This window comes from Cheilinus undulatus, linkage group 9 (genome assembly GCF_018320785.1).
Source record: "Cheilinus undulatus linkage group 9, ASM1832078v1, whole genome shotgun sequence".
In the NCBI taxonomy this organism is placed as follows: domain Eukaryota; kingdom Metazoa; phylum Chordata; class Actinopteri; order Labriformes; family Labridae; genus Cheilinus; species Cheilinus undulatus.
The window spans coordinates 39,971,740-39,995,595 of record NC_054873.1 but is presented as its reverse complement, the minus strand read 5'-3'; the positions used below and the strand labels follow the sequence as shown (position 1 = coordinate 39,995,595).

At 38.2% G+C, this 23,856-nt stretch overlaps 1 protein-coding gene across 3 annotated transcripts in view; it reads right to left on the bottom strand.

Moving 5' to 3' along the window:
• kiaa1549la (KIAA1549-like a) overlaps positions 1-23,856 on the bottom strand; it is a 135,609-nt gene extending 111,753 nt beyond the window's left edge. For all 3 annotated transcript variants that reach the window (XM_041796567.1, XM_041796568.1, XM_041796570.1), the window contains exon 1: positions 23,397-23,856. In XM_041796567.1, the coding sequence (XP_041652501.1) occupies positions 23,397-23,643 (247 nt within the window). In that variant the 5' untranslated portion in view covers positions 23,644-23,856. The remainder of the gene's footprint in view (positions 1-23,396) is intronic.

The window sequence follows — 23,856 nt, the reverse complement described above, 5'->3', positions numbered from 1 at the left end:
TTCTTTGCAATGCAAAGGCTGTCTCGCATAGCAACTTTAACTCCTAGAGCAGAAAATGATGAGCCTGATGATTCTGCTGTTCCTGCATATGACAGACTTATCCCGCACACTGTCTGTGATGAATTTGGCTTTCGTCGATTCTCCCTGGAAGAAATTGACTTCATACACAAGTTTGTGGATGTCATGAGACCTTTGGCATCTGCATTAAACATCCTCCAGGGGGACAAGAACATCTTTCTTGGGTCCCTGGCTCCAACAATTGTGCAGTTGCAAAATGATATGGACAGCCTGTTGCATGACTCCACAAAGCCCACTGCTACACAAGGCTTGAAGGCTTGCCAACCCCTCATACAGAGCATCATGCATTCACAAAAAACAAGACTGGGAGGCTTCCTTGAGAAAAAGAACATTTATTGTCAGCTATGCTGCTGCTCATGTTCAAGCTGGACTGGGTGGAAGATGAGGAGAAACACCTTCAGTACAGAATGATGTTGAAATGGGAATATCATACTGTTAATTCTGAGGACTCAGAAGCAAAAACCTCAGATCAGTACCAGCCCAGAGATAACACTCATAAGAAAGACCCTGCAGCTTCTTTTTTCAGGTTTCACCATAACCCCTGAAATATCAGAAAAACTGAAGTTGACACTTATTTGGATGCACCTACCACAGCTGGGTTTGCTGAGTTCATGCTGCTGCCTAAGCTAAAAAAACTTTTCATTAAGTACAACACTGCCCTCCCATCAAGTGCTCCAGTGGAGAGACTTTTCAGCATTGGGGGTCAAATATTTAGACCTAGGAGAAACAGACTCGGTGATGATAATTTTGAGAAACAACTGATTTTGAATGCCAGCAAAAATATATAATTTTTTTTGGCTAGCAGTATCAAGTGCTGTGACTTCTTGCAGGGCTGTAAGAAACTAAATGTCTGTACTCTGGTTGACAGAGGTGTAGTTTTATGAGATTGGAGAGTGATTTGCTTGTTTTTTCCTTCAGTTTTTAATTGCTATTTCTAATTTTAATGGATATTAAACATCTAAAAATAGCTTAGGAAGAATATTTCTCCTGTGTTTTTTAATTTATTAATTTATTTATTTATTTTGGAAATGTTTATCTAAATAGTAGCAAGGTGAGGGAGAAACTTAATTTTAATTTGATTGACTAATTACTACCCAACACTTTTGCACCTTTTGTTTCCAAAATACAAAGGGACGTATATATTTTTTAGAATGATGTAAAGTAAATTCTATGGTCTCAAAATCTTGAGAGATGGCAGCTTAAGTTTAACATGAGTAATGTGAAAATGTCATGTATCTTTAGTTAGACTACCACTTAGTTTTAAGTGTTGTGGGTTTTATTTCTGTTAGGAGAAAACAAAGTTGAACTTGATGTTAATAATTTTCCTAATATAATGTGCACTTTAATGTTTAGTATAAGCATCTCAGAGAGGTTTTGCTAAAGCTTCAGACTGCCTTTTGTTTAATTAAAAAAATATTTTAAAAAAAGAGTTTGATATGTCTAAGGTATTATGTCTGCTATAAAGATGCATGTATTGTTATTTAAGTATTCAAGAAACTTCTTTGCCTTTGGGCAATAAAAGTCAGCAAAATGCAGAGACAAACTTAGTAAGATATTACTGAGGAAAACAAACATATAGTGTTTGTTTTCATCGAAGATGTTAAACTATGCAGTCTTTTCATATGTTACATTATTAGCAAATTAGTAAATATTTCATGATAAATATTTACAATAAATAATCTGTGTTTGAAAAAATCTGTTTTGAGTTGGCCTGTTTATTATTGTATATTAAGTTTCAAGTTTTTTAGTTCTTTTTAGCTTTCAAGTTTAACATGTAGGGCTGCAGTAATAGATTCTTTTTGTGATCGAGTACTCTATCGATTCATCTGTCAATTAATCAAGTACTCTAATAAGAAATATTGCATTTTTTGATCAATTTCGCTTTTTGTGAGAGCCTAAGTAGTAAAGAAATGAGGAAAGAACATGGGTCCTTTAAATTAACTACTTGTATGTTAAAAATAGATATTAACAGATTCTCTAAAGAAAATATATTTACAAAGGGCAATAGAGTTATGATGGATATTTAAATTTATTAAAGTTAAACGGAAAGGAAGTTAAATAATTACATTAGATTATGCCATATTTGGGGTTTTAACACTTTATTTCTTAAATTGAAATTTATTTTTATTTCCCGATTTGGCATTAAAGTAAAAGGAAGACTTAATCATTTTAACATCCTCTACTTTATGAATAAATGTAATAATTCACATTCTAGCAAGAATAATACATTTTCTTTTTTTAAGATTTATTTTTGTGCCTTTATTAGATAGAGGAGGACAGTGGATAAAGTTGGAAACAGGGTCAAGAGTAGGGGAGAGACATGCGGTAGAGGGCCTCAGGCCAAATTCGAACCCGGGCCACCTCGGTACATGGGGAGCGCCTTTAACCACTAGGCCACCAGCTCCCCAATAATACATTATTCACATAAAGATCCGATGATGTCTGAAAGCTGGACTTTTACATTATAGGAATAGGATCAGTTTTTCAGAGGGTGTTCACTTTTAATTTTTTCAACCATATTTTTGTTTGTGAGTTCATCCACCATAAAAATCTGACCTTTAAAGACCATCCACTGACCTGAAGAACACATTTTAAGGGATAAAGCTGCTTTTGTGACCTGTTGAATTCTTACTGTATAACGATGAACTTTGACCTATTTAGTCTCAGTCACTGTCTGTGGCAATAGTGTGTTTCTATTTTATTGGGCTCAATATCATAAATTTAACATAAGTCTTATTAAATTATTCAGGATGCTGACACATTTTGAAAAATATGCTGCAATCAAGACATCAGTGCGCTGTATTTTTAATAACAGAATTAAATGTATAACGTGCACACTTGGAATAGAGAGGGAGAGAGAAAGCATCAAAACAGGACTTGAATCCTGAAGCCTGTCGGTGTTATGTGAAGTTGCGGGTGAATTAGAGAACTTTCTAAAATACCATAAATAAGTTCAGTCCTAAACATCTGTGTATGAATCTCTTGTAGCATACTGTAACTCAGTCTGGGAAATGTTAATACTGGGGCTAGTGATGGTAGAATTGTAGACTCCAATCACTTGTAGATATAGACTACTGTATAAGACTAATATATTGCAGCCAGAAAACAAAAGAAAATGGGAAATGAACTTGAACTAGTCAAATTTAAGTCATGTGAAATGAACTTAGAACTAGTTCAATTTAAGGTGTGTGAACTGAGCTTTAAACTAGTTCAAATACACAATGTGAACTGAAGTTTGAACTAGTTCATTTTAATTGTGAACTTGCACATCACTGTTGGTTTCCCTAGCACCGAGCTTGAAGGAAAAAACAGGGCTGCCATCGGCTGGTCCAGTTGTGGTAGGGCTGCACAGCCAACCTTCTCTCGATCCTGCATAGCAGACAACAGTCTACTTGAGGTGGAGAATTTTAGCGGGTCCGCAGGTTTTGAGAACTCAGCCTGCATTAGCCCCTCCACATCTGAGAGGAGAAGCACTAGAAACTGTGCCAGCTGTGCCTCCCCCTCATCAAAGCATGACAGTGCTGGTGCCTTGTCCATTGTAGTCTCTACCCCCAATGCCCGGGCAGCCCTTCCAATCAGCTCTCTGAAGAGGCGATGTTCGCTGCTCCTCTCTGCCTTTTCACGTTCAGCTTGGGCAGCCTCCTCCTGCCATGTCTGGAGGTCATCCACAAAGTGTCCCAGCACATCCACATCTGCCTCCTCATCTTCCTCCTCCCTCTCAGCCTCAATGTCTATATCAGGCAAAATCGATCTGAGTGGGGGAAACAGGAAGGGGGTTCCTGGAACCACACCCAGGCTCCGCCCCCCTGAGGTGTTTTTCAAGCTGGGGCCCAGTGGGTGGAGCCACCTCTTTCTACTTCACCCCAAAGACACAGCACTGAGCCTCGAGTGAGTGTGCTGGCAATATAAAACAGTTCATGCAAGAGGAAGGGTTTCTCTTGCCATAGAGTCGTGATTTTCCCCCAGACACAGGACACATTTATCATGTCTATCCTCAATGGGCATTTGAACCCCACACCTCCCACAAATATGGCCGCAATGTGACATCTCGCCAAAATCAAACCAAAATGCACAAACTAAAACAAGGGAAGAACTACAAAGAAGACACAAAATATGGGTAGCAAAACAGTGAAAATGGTCAGCACAGCTAATTCCTATCTGATTGAGTGTTAACCCTCTTCAGTCCACCCTGTAACCATATATCCTGTCCATATTTGTTCTCAGCAGAGGTTCATCTTTCCTAGTGGCTGAAATAGGTCTTGTGGCAGAGTCGCATATGCTGCTCTCAGCCAGAACAGGTGGCTAGCCAGTGGAGGTGAAAACACTCAGAAATTCTAACAGTAAGGCCTATGTTATTCCTTCAATCCATTCTACCATTTATTTATTTATCTATACATCATTTTTGTTTTTCATCTCTCCTTTCTTTATTTTGTGTACAAAATAACTAATTCTTCATAGAAGTGTTATTTTTCTTGGGGACACAATAAGTACTTACTTGATTATACTGATAAATTTTACTGTAAGAATATACAGATTCATTAAAAGTAGGCTCTTTAAATTTAGTTGGAATCTGTTAATGGTTTTTAAAAACAAAGGCTTTAGCTTGTTTCATAACAAATTTTAGTCAAATTATGCTAACCTGCAGAGCAAAACAAACTACTTTGCTAGAAAATGAAACATTTTGTCATTTGAGTGTGCCAATCCTGTCAATAAGGTCTTATTTATAAATTTAGTTGTCACAGAATGACATTAAATGCCACGCCACATTGCTATAGTAGTTTATGCAAAAGGAGCCCTACCAGGTATTGAGTGCTGTACATGTTCAGACTTTTCAGGAGTCTAATATTTGGGTGTTAAAAATTATTATGTTTTTAAATTGGTTTTAAGTAATATTCTAATTTTCTGAGGTACCAATTTTTGGATTTTCATTAGCTGTGAGCCATAATCATCAAAATTAAAAGAAACAAACAGATGGTAAAAAAATACAGGACAGTTTGATTTGGTAGACAGCCAACATACATGCATTTATTTAGCCTTAGCTTGGCTCATTATTGTTGTGTGTCTGCTTGTGTCTTTGCCATTTCAGTCACAGACGCACCACTCAGATTAAAGCTAAAAACACAGACACGTCCATCACATGATTCACTTATATTATGGAGCTATAACTGAGAAAATAAATATACATCCTCCACGTTTCTGACAACACTCCTTTCTTAAAGTTTCCTTCTAAGTTATGAACATTTATGATAAACAGTGATTTGATCCTGTGAGTCTGCTCAGTGATGCTGCTCACCTTGGGCAACTCAATTGTCATTTTGAACAAAATTCTTAGCATATACCCTACTTTAACATTTGATTAAGCTGTTTAAAACACTTAAGTCAGATGAATCATGTAGAATAAAAGAAGATCTAAATGAGAAAGGACTACACTTCTACTCATGGTTTAGCCTAGACCCTTTACTATGTTTCCGTTGAAGTGTGAGCTGACTGTAGGCTGGTTAAAATCAGATAGGAAACAATACCTTTTTTACTCTTTAAAATATTGGCTATTATGAAAGTCTGAGTGGATTTGGTTTCTAACTTATCTGGGATCTTATACAGAAAAATATTATATGGCTTTTAGACTTCAGAAGATGGTTTGATTTTGTGTTAGGGTGATTTAGTCTGACCTTATTGACTCCAATCATGGGGAAACAGTTAACTTAAGAATTTTTTCTCAATTCACAGTTAATTTAGCCACTCCTCTTTAGTAAAAACTAGTGCAAGACACACCTCACTATAGGTTATCAAACTTTTGAAGCTAAAAGACTTTTGGGGGAGACCCCCAACACCCACACACATCTGAAGTAAATCTACCAGCCACGCCTGAGTTTCTGTTAGCCAGCATTTGCCTGTCATTGGCTGGTAAAAAGGGCGGAAGTCCGGCAGATAAAAATATAACCGGTCAAAATGTCCGGCAGAAAACATGCCAATGACCAGATAAGTAAATACTAAATACTTGCATGTTTTATTTTGTGTAACCTAGAAGATATGTTGTGAGAATGCTTTAATATAAACTAAAAGTAGACTAATCTTACTACACCTATTGTCCTGCTGGGGTTGTTTGTCTCCTCATACGGCAAGCACATGGCTAATTATGTATGCGCAATGAGGTCAAACCAAGTCTAACTCTCTGAGCGTGCTAAGTACTCTGGAGACTATGCAGGGAAAGTTTGACCAGAACTTTCTCACAAAGCAGAATTTTAATCTAAGTGAGGTTTTCCTGGTTAACCAAAGGCTTAGTATCATCAGCGGTATGGAGGGATTTTGAGTTAGTCACCGCTGCAAGTAATGAAGAGGCTGAAACAAAGGGAACTGTATAGCTGAGAATCATAAACACAGATGCAGCAGCAGAGAGAGAGAGGCCTATGCCGAGCAGAGTTGTAGTGGACTTCAATAAACTACATACGACCAATCCTCAGATAAAGTTGGATTGTAGTCAACACAGAATCACATCCTGCAGAACGGCATGGACCACTTGATAACGAAGGCTCTGTCTCTCTTCCCCGTAGCCGATTGTTAATGCTCGGGATGTCCTGGCTAATTAGCAGAAGTAGTCTTTGATAAGCCATCAATGATAGGAGGACTGGACCGGACTATCTGCTGTGGAGCTTTTGTCTTTTTGGTACTAGTCCAAATAAACCAGGATGGTTGGATTTACTGCTTTAGCAGAGGTTACAGTTATATCATCATGAGGACTGATATTGGACAACTGACGGTAAGACTCATTTTTCATAAGAAATGTAGAGTTCTAACACGGTGTCCAGTTAACAGAGCTGGTTGAGCAGAGTAAGCAGAGTTGGTGGAGGATGGTATTTGGCTGTTGTAGGCTGCTGAGTTATGGTAGCTGAGAATGGGCTAACAGGCTAATGGTGCTAATGTGAAGCTAACGGTTGTTGTTTATGAGTTTAACGTGGGCGTATATTGTGTAACTGACTGCGTGTGTAAGGAAAAGCGTGCAGCTTTCATTTTGATACTTTAAAACACTTACACAAAAAAAAATAAGAAAAAGTCTTTGTGCAGTCATTTCTAGGGTCTAATCATGTGTTCATGTCTACCAGTCTGTAATAACAGGGTAATAATTTCTCAGGTTTACTGTTGGCTTGGTTTCTACTGTCTCGGTTTTGGGTCAGGTCTGGAAATAAAAATGTGTCCTCTCTCCCATTTAGCGCAGACTTGTATGTATCAATGTATCACAGAATATCAGATTTATGCATTTTGCTGCTGTTAATGCAGCAAAATAATGTTAAAGCAAATGTCCGGCAGTTGCTCTAAATGGCCAGAATTCTTGAGGACTGTTGGTCATTTTGACTGGGGACAAAAAAGTCTAGCGAAAAAGCTGTGCTCAGCTAACTACAGCTACAATGTAGTTTACTTTTTTGTAGTTTTAAATTTCAGAGTTAAGGAAAGGATGAAAATAAATAAATGTGTTAGGTGAAGGAAAGTTATAAAGAAAAGATGAGGGAAGGACAGGAAAAAACTCTCACAGAAGAAGATTCTCCAGGAAGGAGAGAAACAACAGAAGTTTGGAAAAGAAAATGGGAGGAAATGTGTGACAAGCCAAAAGAGAAGAAGAGGAAAATGATTACAGAAAAGGCTGAGGTTGAATTCAGATTTGAGGAATCAAGAAAACATGAAGCAAAACTCAAAGTGAAAAGAGAAAGAGAGAGGAAAGGAAAAAGAGGAAGTGAAGTCACTAATGGTTTTAAAATCAGTTGAAGACAAAGAGAGGCAGAAGATGAAACTGTTGATCAGATAAAAGTGAAGAGCATTGATAGAGAAAAGATAGCACGGGTGCCAAGAGTCGATATGACCCAGGGCGCACTCACACTAGGCCATCCATACTGTACCCCATTCGTACCAAGCTAAAGCCTATTTGAAGTTGTTCTTTTTATGGTAATATAATGGTCATAAATCTAAAAATTACTTGTTTTTATATTTTCTTCTTTTATTGGAGAAAACTTCCATCCAGGAGGAAAAAAGAGGAGCTGAGAGAGAAAGGAAGAGAATTAAAGATTAGAGGTGGAAGAGAGAGCATAGTGAGCCAGAAAGAAATAAATCAGATAGTCCATTTTAAATTCTGTTTGCTGTTTGCCTTTGGAAATTAAAAAAAAAAAAAAATCCTAATAAGGTTACAGATGTATACTCAAGACTTATGTGTTTATTATGAGATAAGATATTTCCTAAACATTTTAATATCATATAAATTGTTGTTAATAGGCATATTAAGTTCTCCAAAACAAAATATGTGCATTCCATGAATATAAAAGGCTTAAAATAAATTAAAATAGTGTCTGTAAAGTAGGAAAAATCTGACCGGGAGAATGCCTTCAGACCATCCTAGTCTTGGGCTAAGCCCCTTATGTTGGCAACACCTAGCTCCACCCCTGAAGGTCACTGTCAAAAGTGTGAATTACATGTATAAGGTGCATCATCCTGAAAAAAATCCAGAGCATAGGCAATCTTTAAAAGGTCAATTAGGTTTCAAAGTAAATGTACAAATGGGTTATAAAGATTTGAATTAATTCTTGAAAAGGCTAAATGTGCATTTTTTTAACATTCTATGTCTAAGTTACCTATTTCTGAAATTTTTAATAAAACTAGAACAGTTGTCGAATAAAAACTAGAACAGTTGTCGAAATATGCCTTGAAGGAGCTGAATGTTGTGCTTAACGATGAAGTTACCAGGCTCAAAGACAAGTGGCACAATTCACCAGTGACCACCAACTATTTTGGCAGTGCTTATTCCAAAATTTAAATCTCTCCCTTTAAATCCTCTACTGGCATTGTACAAAATGTACTAACATCAACATGATCATTCAAGAAACCAAGCCAACCAGCTACCAGTAAACTAGTGACAATAAAACCTTAGCCACCAAAGACCATGGAAAATTGAGAGGAAGGTAAAGTCCAATACTGTGTACTTTATTGTTTTCCAGGGGAATGAAGAGGGCATGCATTCCACAATCCACTGAAATTCCATAAATTCCTTGCAAATGATTACTTTTAAAACAGATAAGTATCTTCCATCTACCTTTATCTTTATTGTAGTGCTTATATTGTTGTAATGATAATGTTGTAACATATTGTAGTTTGTGCATACATAGTGTTTCTGACAGTGTATAGTACAAGAGGCATAAATTTCATCATCAAAAGCTGAATGAACATTTCATAGATCCAATTAGTGTCACTTTACTGTTGTACCTGGTAGAATCACCTAATAACAGATAAAGCCATATTTGCTGTTGATATGATGAATTAAACTTACAATTATATGTTAATCCAGCATTCGTGAAACAATAAAACAGCCTTTTTGATAAGGTGAACATAAAGTTACATACAGAGGCATCTCAAAAAATAAAATATCATGAAAGGGTTCATGTTTGCTTTGCTTTTCCCCTTTAGCACAACATTTTCTTGGCACCTACTCTTTCTATAGCAGCATCTGGCTCCAACATTCAAGGACATTGCTTTGACACTGTGGGCTCTGGACAGTGAGTAGTTCTGGTGGTGGTGTGTTGTCAAAGATCTCTAACAAACCATACTGTCCACAGAATCAGGGTGGTTTCGAACTTGTGTGCTCTACAGGAAAGCTGTCGAAAACTGTTAAACTGTATTGCTGCTGTTACAGGATGTCTGTTATGCGTTTCACATGATGTCTGTGGATTTATTCATTTGTAACTGAGGGATGGCGTCCAAAAAAATTTCCCTTCAGGGACTTTAAGTAGAGCTTATCTTATCTTATCCTGCCTTACAGGAAAAAATACTATGACACGTAAAGAAATCAGCTGTGAAGAACTGAACATGGTTTTTACTTACAGAACCATACTGTAGAGTTAAGTAATAGAGAAATCAATCATTTGTGCATCAAAGAACAAATGCTGTGGATTAAAAAGAAATAATAAATGTTGTTAAAGAGGGGGTATTATGCCTTTTTTCAAGGCTTTACACCATTTTTCTGGTACCCACGTAATAGCTTTACATGGTTTACAGCTCAAAAAACTCCATATGTTTCTCACACTGGCATCCTGAAAAACCCTTATTTTAACCTCCGTCTGAAATGCTTTGTTTTCGCTGCTGTCTCTTCTCTTTGGATCAACCTAATGGCCCACCCACTAAGTTGACAGAAACAGAGCCTCTGCCTGCCAAAGCTATCTTTCAATCAAATTAGACACACCAATCAGCTTTTATCCTAAATATAATCCAAACAATCGTGGTACAAAAAAATTCACCCCCCATACAGTGGGAGCACAATAAGACACTTGCTAATGACACACGTTTCGTGTTTTGAACCAGGCTGTAAAACAGTTTATTTCTAGTCCAAATCCAAATCCAAATTTATTTATAAAGCACATTTAAAAACAACAAAATGCTGACCAAAGTGCTGTACAGTAAAAATTAAAAACAATAAAACAAACAATAAAACACAGACACAGGACAGAAGTAAAAACTGGAGGACATAAATGGATCAATTAAAACAGAAGGGATTAAAAGCCACAATCTTAAGTAGAGGCGAAAGCCAGGGAGTAAAAGTGCGTTTTTAAGTTTGATTTAAAGATAGGCAGAGAGGGGGACAGCTGAACATGAAGAGGAAGAGCGTTCCAGAGCTTTGGTGCAGCTACTGAGAAGGCTCGGTCACCCCTGAGCTTCAACCTTGACCTTGGGACGGTCAGAAGACACTGATCAGAGGATCTGGGAGTCCGAGATAAAATATGGGGTTTTAAAAGGTCAGAATGATAGGGAGGAGCCAGCCCGTTAAGAGACTTAAAATTTTAAAATCAATCCTAAAAAGCACAGGAAGCCAGTGAAGAGATGCTAAAATGGGGGAAATGTGGTCAAATTTGCGTGGACCAGTTAAAACACGAGCTGCAGCATTTTGAACAAGCTGTTAACAATTAAGAGAGGTTTGACTGGCACCAAAATAAAGTGCATTACAATAATCTAGACGAGTTGTGATAAAAGCATGCATAACCTTCTCAAAATCATTAAAAGATAAAAAGGACTTGACCACTAAACCTGTGCAAATGACAGAAAAAAAATAGCGTGCAATCCTCAAAGCATACGCAAAGGGTGAAATGCACACAAACTGAACCCAAACTGCACTGCCACTCCTCACTGCGCCGGTCCAATTTGCATGCATGTAAACTAGGGAATAATCATAAATTCAGCGCAAAATTGCCCCCTTCCTCTGCAAATGAGCCTCATTGCAAATACCACCTAATCCTCAAAGACCAGCGCTAATTGCCACAGACAGTAATGTGGTGCTATTTACCGCCAGTGAGACCCGTGTATTAAATCTGCGCAATATCTCTTTCTCCCTCTCTCACTCTCTCTCTTGCTCAAAATGATTGCAAATTGCTCTCAATTGGTGGTAACTGTGGAGCATAGCCTATATAAGGGCTGTCATGCCAGGACTCTGCGGTAATCATGGCAGCAGTGATTGTAGCCAGGCGAAGGCACCGTGGCAGGGAGATGGCAGGCGCGCACAAGAAAGGATTTATCGGAGGAGAGTATCACTTTTTGATCTAAGTGACAATGAAATCATCTGCAGATACCGGTTGCCAGGCCGCATGAACCTTGTGCTACTAGATGCCATGCGGCTTATTGCAATCAGAGGCGCAAATAGTGCTCAGCTGCCAAACTGTGTGGGCGTGTTAGCACCTGCATATGATTAGAGCAAATTCTTTTAAGGCGCTAAAACAGGGCAGATTGCGTGAGCTAATTCTGCGCAAATAACGGCGCTATTAGCAGGAGCAATCCATTCTTTGTGGATCTGGCCCAATGACTTCAGTCTTGTCTTCATTTAGTTTAAGAAAATTGAGAGCCATCTAGGCTTTAATGTCTCTGAGACAGTCCAGTAGTGGGCCCAAGGCGTTGGAAGCTCTGGTTTTCAAGGGTAAATAAAGCTGCGTATAATCAGCGTAGAAATGAAATGAAATGTCATATTTTTTTTAAATAGACCCCAAGGGGAGCATATATAAAGAAAATAGAACTGGGCCAAGTATGGAGCCTTGGGGCACACCACATGGAAGAGGAGCTGAGGAGGAGGTGGCATCACCAAGGCTGACAGAGAAGCTCCTGTCAGCCAGGTAGGACCTAAACCACTCTAGGGCAATACCTTTGATCCCCACCCAGTGCTCAAGACGTGAAATTAAAATGCTATGATCCACAGTGTCAAAAGCCGCAGAGAGATCTAAAAGCATAAGAAGAGCTGAATTACCAGAATCAGTAATCAATAAAATGTCATTAAAAACCTTTAAAAGTGCTGTTTCAGTGCTGTTTCAGTGCTTTAAAACCAGATTGAAAAACCTCAAGGATGTTGTTTCTGTCTAAAAATGTTTGCAGTTCACTAAAAACAACTTTCTCAAATATTTTAGAGAGGAAGGGAAGTTTAGAAATAGGTCTAAAATTAGACAAGACTGAAGTGTCCAAGTTTGGCTTTTTTAAGGGAGGGTACACCACAGCATGTTTAAAATGAGAGGGAACAACACCAGATAAAAGGCTACTGTTAATAATTGCCTGAATGTTGGGACCAATGGTTCCAAAAACCTCTTTTAAAAGGCGAGGAGGGACAATATCTATGGGGCAGGCTGCGGGTTTAAGGTGGTCAATTATCCTTTTAAGTGAAAAGAGTGACACTGGCTCAAACTGGTCAAAAACATCAGAGCAGATGACAGAGACAGAAGGGTCAAGCAGAGGGAGACAGATTTGTGTCCTAATGGAGTAAATTTTATCTAGGAAAAAGTTGAGAAATCTGTCACATTTTTCCGAGGAGACATCAAGATACAGGGGTTGTGGGGCATTTAAAACCAAACTAATGGTGTTAAAAAGTACACAGGGGTTGTGGCAGCTATTTAAAATCACACCAGAGAAGTACTGTGTCCGCTCTTGACTTACAATTTTCTGATATCTTTTTAGGTTCTCCTGAAACATTTCATAAGATACTTGGAGTTTGTCTTTTTTTCCACCTTCTCTCAGCTCTCCTGCACTCTTGTCTGGCAGCACGAGTTCTGTCATTAAGCCAGGGTTCGTTTTTAGGTTTAAACCTCCTCATTTTAAGTGGAGCAACAGAATCTAAAATGCTTTGACAGGAAGAGTTAAAAAGGGAGGTCAGCTCCACAGTTTGAAGACACAAAAGGTTTTCAGTGTAAGAAACACCAGCATCATTAAAAGCAGTAGCAAAATGAACAGCAGTGGAAGGGTTAATAATGCGGCGCTTACGCGCAGGAGCACATAACTCAGGCTTTTCACGGAAGGCGGAAATTTCAAAAACCACAGGACAGTGATCAGAGAAAACTGCATCACACACTTCAATATTAAAGACAGGTAGACCACAAGACAAAACTAGGTCCAAGGTGTGTCCATGTTGCTGCGTGGGACCAGACACATACTGCTCAAAATTAAAAGAGTAAATAAGATCAAGGAAGTCTCTAGCCAGGGGCTTGGTCAGACAACAGACGTGAATATTAAAATCACCAATGATTAAAACCCTGTCATAGTTTGTCATGATTCCAGCTAAGAAGTCAGAAAAGTCACAAATAAAATCCTTGTTATATTTAGGTGGTCGGTAAATCACGGCACACAGGACTGGGTTAGATCAACCCATTTCAAACATGTTCACTTTGAAGCTGGAGTAAGAGCCTGGAGATAGCTGCCGGCAATAAAAACTGTTTTTATAAACAGTCGCTACTCCTCCTCTATGTCCAGTCGCCCTTGGAGAGTTAAAATAAGAGCAGTCATCCATTAAAAGTTCGGTAAAAGCTCTTGACTCACCAACACCGAGCCAGGTTTTCGTCACGCACATAAAATCCAATTTACAAGAAGAGAAGAATTCTTTTAGAATAAATGTCTTGTTCACCAGCGATCTGGCATTCACCAGGGCAATCCTGGTAGGAGCCGTGTTGTTAGCCGTCTGGGATGCCTGACCCAGCAGCCGCAGGTTGCGGTGATTCGCTCCGCTTCTCTGGGAGCGCTGGAAGACCAGGCGAGGCGTCCGGATCTCCTCCTTTGACCCTGCGACAGGTACCAGCCAGGTGTATGCAACAGCTGGATGCTGTCCATGGGCAGAACGCCAAGGATTGGTGCTGTAATCCACAGGAGAGTGGAGGATAAAAGCAGGAGAAACGGCGTGACATGCCTTAATTTTCAACAACAGCCCACCGCGCTTCCCCCTGCATCTCCTCCGAACATAAGGAACTGGAGCGCGGAGGAGGTCAGCAGGTATTCCCGAAAGGAGGGGGGTGGGGAGGATTCACGTCCCTCCAGGTTAAACTTTAATATTTTCTCACTAGTGAGGCGGATATTTAAGAGAGCCTGGCGATCATAGACTAGCAGAGTTGGCATTATTAGTGACAATTGACAGAAACAACAAAAGCACTAAAACAACAAAGAGCAGTAGACAGCCAGCCACACACAACAGTGCCATCTTGTCTTTCTCTCATGTCAGAGAGAAAGACAAAACCGGCTGTTTAACATGTGTGCAGATGGGACTTCCGGTGTTTCTGCAGCCAGCCTCAAGTGGACACTCGCAGTATAGCAATCTTTTGCACTTTTGCATTGGCTTCATTTTTCAGGACCAGAGGTTGCCACTTGACTGCCACATATGTTTATCTTGCGGTTTGAAAATTTGCATAAGTGGAGTATGGACACCCAACATTGTGACTATATTTATGTTTTAAAAATCGGAAAAGTATAATACCCCCTCTTTAACGTAAAAGTAAAAAATCTTACAACTTCTGCACATTTCATTTCATGTGCTTTGCAAAATGCAACAGACATCTAAAAATGATATTTGATTACCCCAGGATCCACAAAAATTCAAGACAATTAAACTTTAAAGGGAAATATAAAAAGCAACAGATGGGCAGGGCTCAGCGTGTCTGCCTGTCTTTAAGGGAAAGAAGAGAATATGTCGTCAAGTTAAAAATAAGGTAACACTAGCAACTATTTTTCTCTGTGATTGTTATATATAAGTTGCATATGGCATTGAGGCACATGTTGTTTCTGCCACTTGCTTTACATTTGACAATCCATGTTTTAGTTTGTAATTCAGTGGATAGAAACTCACTCCCTTGTAACTGGGCTCATGCTACAGCTGAACAGTTTAGCATTTTTTAATCCTGATTATGCATGCACAATGGTCATATCACAGGTAATAAGATCTTAGTCATGTGGCATGAAGTATGTTATTTTACCACCTGTGTGCTATTATACGCAAACAACAATCTATGAGTTTAATTTTTTCTACACTAAAAGTCGATCTGATATCACCATGAGTAATCAGAAAATTGAACAATGTTCATGCAGTGTCTGTGTGAAAAGAGACATATTACAGGACTTTTGCATAACCCTAATTTAAACCCCTTAACCACTTATTCTGCATAATGGTTGTAAAAATGGCATACAACCAGCATAACATCTGCTTTTGTGTGTTTCAAAACAACTACCATTCCAGAGCCAAGTTTAGGGCCCATTAATCATAACTTTGCAGACCTATAACAAATAACATACATAATAACCTCTAACAGTTCTTAAATATGTTCACAATCAGACAAGAAACACTGCAAAGCTATACAGAATTATACTTAATACAAAAGGTTTTGAACCTTCATTTATGATGTTGTACCTTTCATCCCAAAAAAAAAAAAATCACTAATTCCACAGTGTAATGCCATCCTCTCGGCCATTTCACTAGTTCAATCACCTAGTAATACATGCATTCAGACACAGATGAATTTAACTTCTGCTGGTATGCAGATGGGTTCCAATGAGTAGAGAAACAGAAATCGCAGATGCTTCAGGGATTTTTCTTTTTGTGAAGATAAAGTGAAATAGTCAATAGCGCAGTTTTCTTTCAGTAAGGGATGAAAAAAGTAAAACTTTTTTCCTTGTGCAATAATGCAGAAATCTTCTGATATAATGAATGTTAAAAAATCTCAGACTGGCAGAATAATACATCTTGTGCAATAGCAAGTACAAAAAAAATTCATTCACATTTTTCACGTCATAAATTTAGAAGTAGTTTTTTGTATAGTTAACACTTCATGTGTATTTTGGAATATAACTATTTTGGAGCTTTTTCTATTAAACTGTTCTCCTGTGTTTTTTACATTTTTAACAGTGGTGTGAAAAAGTATTTGCCCCCTTTCTGACGCCTGAGTATTTTGCTGATTTATCACACTTAAATATTTCAGACCATCAAACCAATTTTTATATTTCACAAAGACCCAAGTAAATGGAATATGCAGTTTGAAAGATCCAAACCTCTCTGGCCCTGTGTAAAAAGAAATTGCCCCCCTTGTTAAATCATGAGTTAACTGTGAATAACCACAGTTTTTGGAAAGCTGAGTTCAATTTCACTGGCCACACCCAGGCCTGATTACCGCCAGATTTGTTGAATTAAAAAAATCTGTTAAATAGACACTGTCAGACAAAATGAAGTAGGCTACAAGATCTCAAAAAGAAATGCATCATGCCACGAGCCAAAGAAATTCAAGAACAAATGAAAAAAACAAAGTGATTGGAATCTATCAGTCTGGAAAAGCCATTTCCAAGGCTTTGGGACTCCAGCAAACCACAGTCAGAGCCATTATCCACAAATGGAGAAAACAAGGAACAGTGATGAACCTTCCCAGGAGTGGTCAGCCAACCAAAATCACTTTGAGAGTGCAACCACGACTCATCCAGTAGGTCACAAAAGAACCTAGAACGGCATCCGAAGACCTGTAGGCCTCACTGGCCTCAGTTAAGGTCAGGGTTCATGACTCAACCATAAGAAAGACACTGGGCAAAAATGGCACCCATGGGAGAGTTCAAGGCCAAAACCACTGCTGACCAAAAAGAGCACAAAGGCTTGTCTCACATTTTCCAAGAAACATCTTGATGATCCCCAAGACTTTTGGAGAAATATTCTGTGGACTGACGAGACAAAAGTTGACATTTTTGGAAGGTTTGAGTCCCGTTACATCTGGCGTAAAAATAACACAGCATTTGATAAAAAGAACATCATGCCAACAGTCAAACATGGTGGTGTCAGTGTGGTGGTCTGGGGCTGCTTTGCTACTTCAGGACCTGGACCACTTGCTGTGATTGATGGAACAATGAATTCTGCTGTCTACCAGAAAATCCTGAAGGGGTACGTCCGGCCATCAGTATGTGTCCTCAAGCTCAAGTGCTCTTGGGTTATACAGCAGAACAACAACCTGAAATACACCTGCAAGTCCACCTCTCAATGGCTCAAGAAAAACTAAATTAAGGTTTTGGAGTGGCCAAGTCAAGGTCCGGACTTAAATCCAGCTGGGATGCTGTGGTGTGACCTTAAATGGCAGTTCATGCTGGAAAACGCTCAAATATGGCTAAGATAAAGCAATTCTGTGAAGAAAAGTTGGTCAAAATTCCTCCACAGTGATGAGAAACACTCATTACCTGTTATCGCAAATGCTTGATTTCAGTTATTGCTGCCAAGGGTGGTACAACAAGTTATTAGGTTCAGGGGGCAATTACCTTTTCACACAGGGCCAGATAGGTATGGACCCCCCCCCCCCCCCTTAAAAAATTAGATAATCATTCAAACACTGCATTCTCTGTTTATTTGGGTTGTCTTTGTGAAATATAAAAATTGGTTTGATGATCCGAAACATTTAAGTGTGATAAATCAGCAAAAAACTCAGGAATCAGAAAGGGGGAAAGTACTTTTTCACACCACTGTACTTACAGATTTTAATACTATTTATGCTTTTATAGTGTTCGAAGAACTGACTATAAGAGCAAAGCACAAAAAACCTAGAATACTGGTACTGTCCTATACTTGTACAGTGGCAAAACATCTGTTCTATTCTATTCTATTCTATTCTAATAATGGATTACTTGAATAGCAAAACTCTGGCTTCCACTTTCTATAATAAAAATGTAATCTGAGTACTCTAACAGATAAATCTAAAGCCTGTTCCTCTCAACACTGCTTGTTTCCATCATTGACCTGATTACAAACACCTGAAGATAAAGAGCAATAGGTGATAAGATGAAAAAGATTCAGACTATTTCTGCCGACAATGCTTCAACATTAACTATCATATCATTTGAGATGTTGCAATTTAATGAATCTGCTTGTTAACACCTAAAGAGCTTGGTTCAGCAAATTGACACCTCATAACTTTAATGTCTGAGGAACTGATCCTAACTGGCTGTAGCCATGCATGCTGGGATTCCCACCTCCAGGAGAGACAGTTTTTTGTTCCTCATCAAAAAACAAACAAACAAAAAAAGAAAGCAAATTTCTTGACTTAAATAATAAACATTCCCACTAATATGGCCTGATGCAAACATAAAGAAGTGCATGTATGTGTGCATGTGTATATGTGTTTAAATGTCTTCACAGTGTAGAAAGTCTTGATAAATTTATTTTCCCACCTCTGTGTTTGAAAAAGTCTCTGTTTAAAACAAAGGGCCTTAGTTTTTTTTGGAAGGGCAGAAGTTTATACTTTAAGCAAGTACAAAATACAACATTTGACAACCTGATGTCTTTGAATTTACACAGAAACTATCAAATGCTAGTCCCCAGAGCACTCTTATTTATACCTCCATCAATCAACCACAAAAATTTTTCAATGTCAACGTATCAAAGCATAATCAAAATTCAAGTCCAGCCAGATGGAAGAAATGGAGGCAGAAACTCAATCTCTTTGAGGTAACAATAATTCACCAGCTCTATTTAGCTTGAAGGCAGGACTACTTCTACTGCTGTGTTGCCACAGCAACTGCAGGGATGCTGTCACCAGGGTAACAATTAACACAGATACAAGATGAAACATACTGTTCTAAACTAGTATGCCTTTCCTGTCTGTTGTGTTCCTCACTACAGCGGATAGCAAAGTAAGTCTATTTTATCTTGTCTTTTACAACATCATGTTGTTGTGGTCCTGCTGTTTTCTCCATAAGATTGAGACATAAATGCAATGAGACATCCTGTTAATATTAATGTTCTAATAAAAAATGTTTAAAAACAAATATTGAGAAAATTCTTCATCGACAACATGTAGGTTGGCAGATTTTTTGTGATTACTTTGGCTTTCAGTCAAAAAAGTTGAAACATAATCACAATTATCTGCAATATTTTACAGAGAACATACACCAACCACAAGCTGCATCAGTGCACTTCACATTGTATAGAATACCAAGAATAACAGCAATGAAACAGATAACTAGAAACTGGTTGAAATCAACAACTGCACAAATAACTAAATGGAAAGAATCAGTTAAAGACCCTGTTAAGTGAAATCCAAAGTTTTTGTCTTAACACACTGGATATGTTGGAATATGGTTGTTGTGAACATGTGACAACACTGAGATCTACATGTGACTGGATTCTTGAGTTAGACTGTTAGAAAGTTTGTCAACTCTTTCCTGTCTTGGTTTAATTTGAGCAGGTCTAATATGTGGGCTCATGATGTCACAAGCCCACAGTAGGGAATGGCCTTACCCCTTTAACACGAGATTACAATACAAACAACACAGAGCAGTTCATCTCACTACTGTCTGTTATTAGCTGATGCCACTGCCTTTATTGAAAGTTAAGGCAGTTAAATGCTGTTTTTTTGTTCTTTATGAGGTAAATTTGCCAAATCTATCAACTACAGTGGCTTACGGGTCATTTAGAGTATCATAACAGTGAGATTTCAGACAGAAAACAGACTTTGTCTCTTCTCTGGCACAGTACCAGGCAGCTGCACTCTGATCATAATGCCAACAGTCAGATTGTAGCATTTTTTAAATTTGAGAGGGTCGTATTTCTCATGAGTGGGCGTGGCTTCAGCTCAATCAATAGACACACCCGCACCATCCTGGAGCAGATTTTACTGCCTCATTTTTCATAATTTTGAAGTTTAATTTTATAAACTTAGAGATGTGTTATCTGACTGAAATTTGGTTTAGGAGTTCAAAACACAGTACCCTGTCAAATAACAAACCTAAATACAGATTCATTTTCACTTTACAGGGTCTTAAAAGACATTTATAATATGGAAAAGATCTCACAACATCAGAAACCTCAGCCATGTTTTCAGTCAAGATGGGAAAAAATAATAAATAGTCATATAATTTAAAAATATAATGCATGTATGTATGTAGATATGTGTAGGTAGGTAGGTAGTTACACATGTGTGTGTATCTTTATGTTTATATGTTTATGTATACATGTGTTTGTGTTTAGGTATCCGCCTGTGAATATATCAGCATGTGCTGGTATGAATATGTGTGTGTATGTGTAAGCAAGGATATGTTCAAATAGGGTTGCACAAACTACACTCCAAGCCATGAATGATAAAATAATACTTTATTTATTTTATTTTATATTTTTTTACTCTCTCATCTTCTGAGATCTGGATGAACGTGGACAAATACTTATGTATGTGTATATGAATTAATTTGTAAATCAGCAGGAGTATGAATAATGTTTGGGTTTTATTCCTTTTCATTTTCTTGCGCTTCACTGGCACAGTTGTTGAGGTCTTACTTATTGCAAAATTAATACACATCAGGCATTGAAAGCTGTTGAAACAGTTCAGAAATAGATAAAGGTGGGCCTTTCAATGTTTGATGTCTACATTAAATAATATTTGCATGTGAAAATTGATTTGATTTCATTTTTATTTATCTCAAGCATAAAATAAAATCATACAATCAACTTTTGATAAGGACAAATTCAAAGTTCAATAGGAGAAATACTGCTTAGAAAATGTTTGCAATGGAAACTGATCATATGACAGTCACAGTGAAGGGCTGGGGATAAATGGGAATAAAACGGATGAGACTTGGCATAGGCTGTTGATTATATTTAGACCCCAGGCTGTATAGCCTTCTGTTTGAAGTAAAAGGCCAGTGGGCTCACTTGGTTTGCCTCCAACTGAGTGACCTACATCAATTGGACGTAGTGCAATATGAATCGGTACAATACAGGGATATGTGCAATATAAATCATTGTAGTACAGGGCTATGTGCAATATGGATCCGTGCAATATAGGGATATGTGCAATATTAATCGGTGCAATACAGGAATCTGTGCAATATAAATTGGTGCAATATAGGGGTAGGTCCAATTGGACTCAGTGGAATACAAGGGTATGTGCAATACAGATAAAGTCTGGCTCATTAAATGTGTTATCGTTGTTTGTTTGTACTAACATGATCCTGTAGTCACAGTTTTGTCCTTGTTCACGGTTGTGTCCTGTGTGTAAATAGTATGTGTATATGTTTCATTTCTTGCATCAACCTGCCAGGGGGTCTGCAGATGGAAATCAGCCTTGGGCTACAATCTGGCATATTTACATTTTTTTTAAATGTTGATTAATATGTATTGTTCCCCCTTTAATCAATCAATCAATCAATCAATCAATCAAATCCCTTCCCTCTACATGACATGGTATCACCCCACACCCAAATGAAATTATACATTATTTCAGTTATGCGCTGATTGTGACAATAAGGACATCTATTGGTTCAAATGCTTAGAATAACAATGTAAATGATGTAGATACAATACCAAAGTTTTTTCATCACTTTTCTTGGTATAAGACTCCTACTATGCCAACACTTTTTTGTGTTTGACGATCAGGTAAAAAAAATCTTTTTTAATTTAGCAGTTCCATATGTTTGCATTAAAGTGATACAACACAACAGACAAACTTTACTACTGATATCAGCTCATGCCAGAATATTTGCTGAGGTCCAGTGTTTGTCAACAGGGTCAATACCCGCAGTACCATTGTTAAACTGGCGCATTGTTACATCCCTATTTCATTTTCATTTCAAATTTCAGCTTTTTAGCAAACTGATAAGAAACTTCAGATCAAGTAAACCATGACTGGTCAACATTGTCTGTCAAACAGGAAATATTGCAGACAAAAGAGTTTCACAGTATAAGACAGTAATGTCACTGCAGCACATCATCTTATAACAAAATGGAATAAAGCTCTGTAGAAGTACAACATATTCTAATGCATCTCATTCTAAACTAGAGAATGCAATTTCTGAAGAAACTGCACTGTGAATGCTGATTTGCTGAACGGCCGAACTGCTAATGCTGAGCTGACAAACACCCTGAAAGAAGCTAAATGAATTCTTGAACGGCTGTGCCGAACAGCTAATGCGGTGTTGAAAAAATCCCTGAATGAAGCTAAATGAACTCTTGAATGGCTGTGCCGAACAGCTAATGCTGGGTTGAAAGCTGCCAAGTCCAGCTGGAAAAGGATGAAAGTAAATCAGAATCTCCATAAATTTCTCTGCAGAAGGAAGCATGAAGTGCTCTAAAATTAAAAGTTAGGAATTGGACTTTTCCACAATATTATAATATTCTGAGATAGTGTATTTTTTTATTTTCGTAAACTGTAAGCTGCTATCATCAAAATTCAAATAAAAAAGTCTTGAAATGTTTCATTTATGAGATGAATCTAGAATATTTGAAAGTTTAACTTTCTAAAATGAATACATGAATAAATAAATGAACAAGGAATTATGGAGAACGGGTGGGATTAAATACGTGTTCACTGTATATTCCATTTTGTATAAGAGTATTAATTTTGTATAGCCATTTTACACTCTGTTTACATATTCAAAATGCATTTCTATCCATACACAGATAGATAGATAGATAGATAGATAGATAGATAGATAGATAGATAGAAATAATCTATGTGTGTGTCCCCTTTTTTAACAATCCCAAAATCCGTGAATGAAAAGAAAAAGTTTTCACATTATTGTAATGAGACTGTCGCGTGTGTTTTGGTTGAGCGGCGCGGCGCAATGCTGTCTCAGGCTGCGTGCTACTGAACGTGACATCAGTTAGGGCCTGTAAGCGAGCACACGGTTGATTTAAATAGCCTGCACGAAAAAAATACAAAAGACATACATCACAATTAAAATTTCAATCAGTTACTGCGATGCGCAAATCAAAGACTTCACAGAACGTGACAGCTGCTCCAGACGCATTAAAAATGACAGCCGTTTTTTTTTCGTCCAAGCTGTTATTTTTAGCTCATTTGTCGCCTGAAGTCGCCTCTAGCCAATCTGTTACACTGTTTCATAACATAGCCTTCTCTACAATGCGAGCTGTTCCTTTACTGCCACATGAACAACTGCAGTAATAACTATGTTATCAGCTTAAGACTAGAAATGTGAAAAATTAAACATGAGCGTCTGCTGTTAAATTCATGGTTTATAGACCTCTGTGATCATAAAGGATGAACACTTACGTTGATTTGGAGATAGGCCTAATATCCGCCTCTTACCTTCAGTCGCCGTGGAGCCCTGCATCATCAGCATCAGCATAGCGCTGATGGTCACACACCACCGAAACAGCATCCATTCTAGTGGGCCCATCTTTTTCACGTTTCTCGAAGGACAGGAGGCCACCATTACGGGAGATAAGATCCATGCTGTCGGAGGGAAAGTGCGAGGTTGTCCTTTATTACTCAACCCTTTATCCTCGGGGCCAATGCTGCGGCTGTTAGAGGAAAGCGCATGTTGAGGAGCCATTGGTTAACTAATTAATCCCGAATAGAAACCATCTAACGGCGCTGCTGTAAAAGGCATCCGATTATCTTGCCACCGGTACGGAGAAGCAGGGCTCCGCTCTCCATGAGCCTGCTGGAGGGCCCGGAAATCGTTGAGGAAACGAAGATAATTTTATGTTTTTCTTTCCACATCTGACCGTGTATTTTTCTGTTTCAAGTGATGTCCCTATTGTGA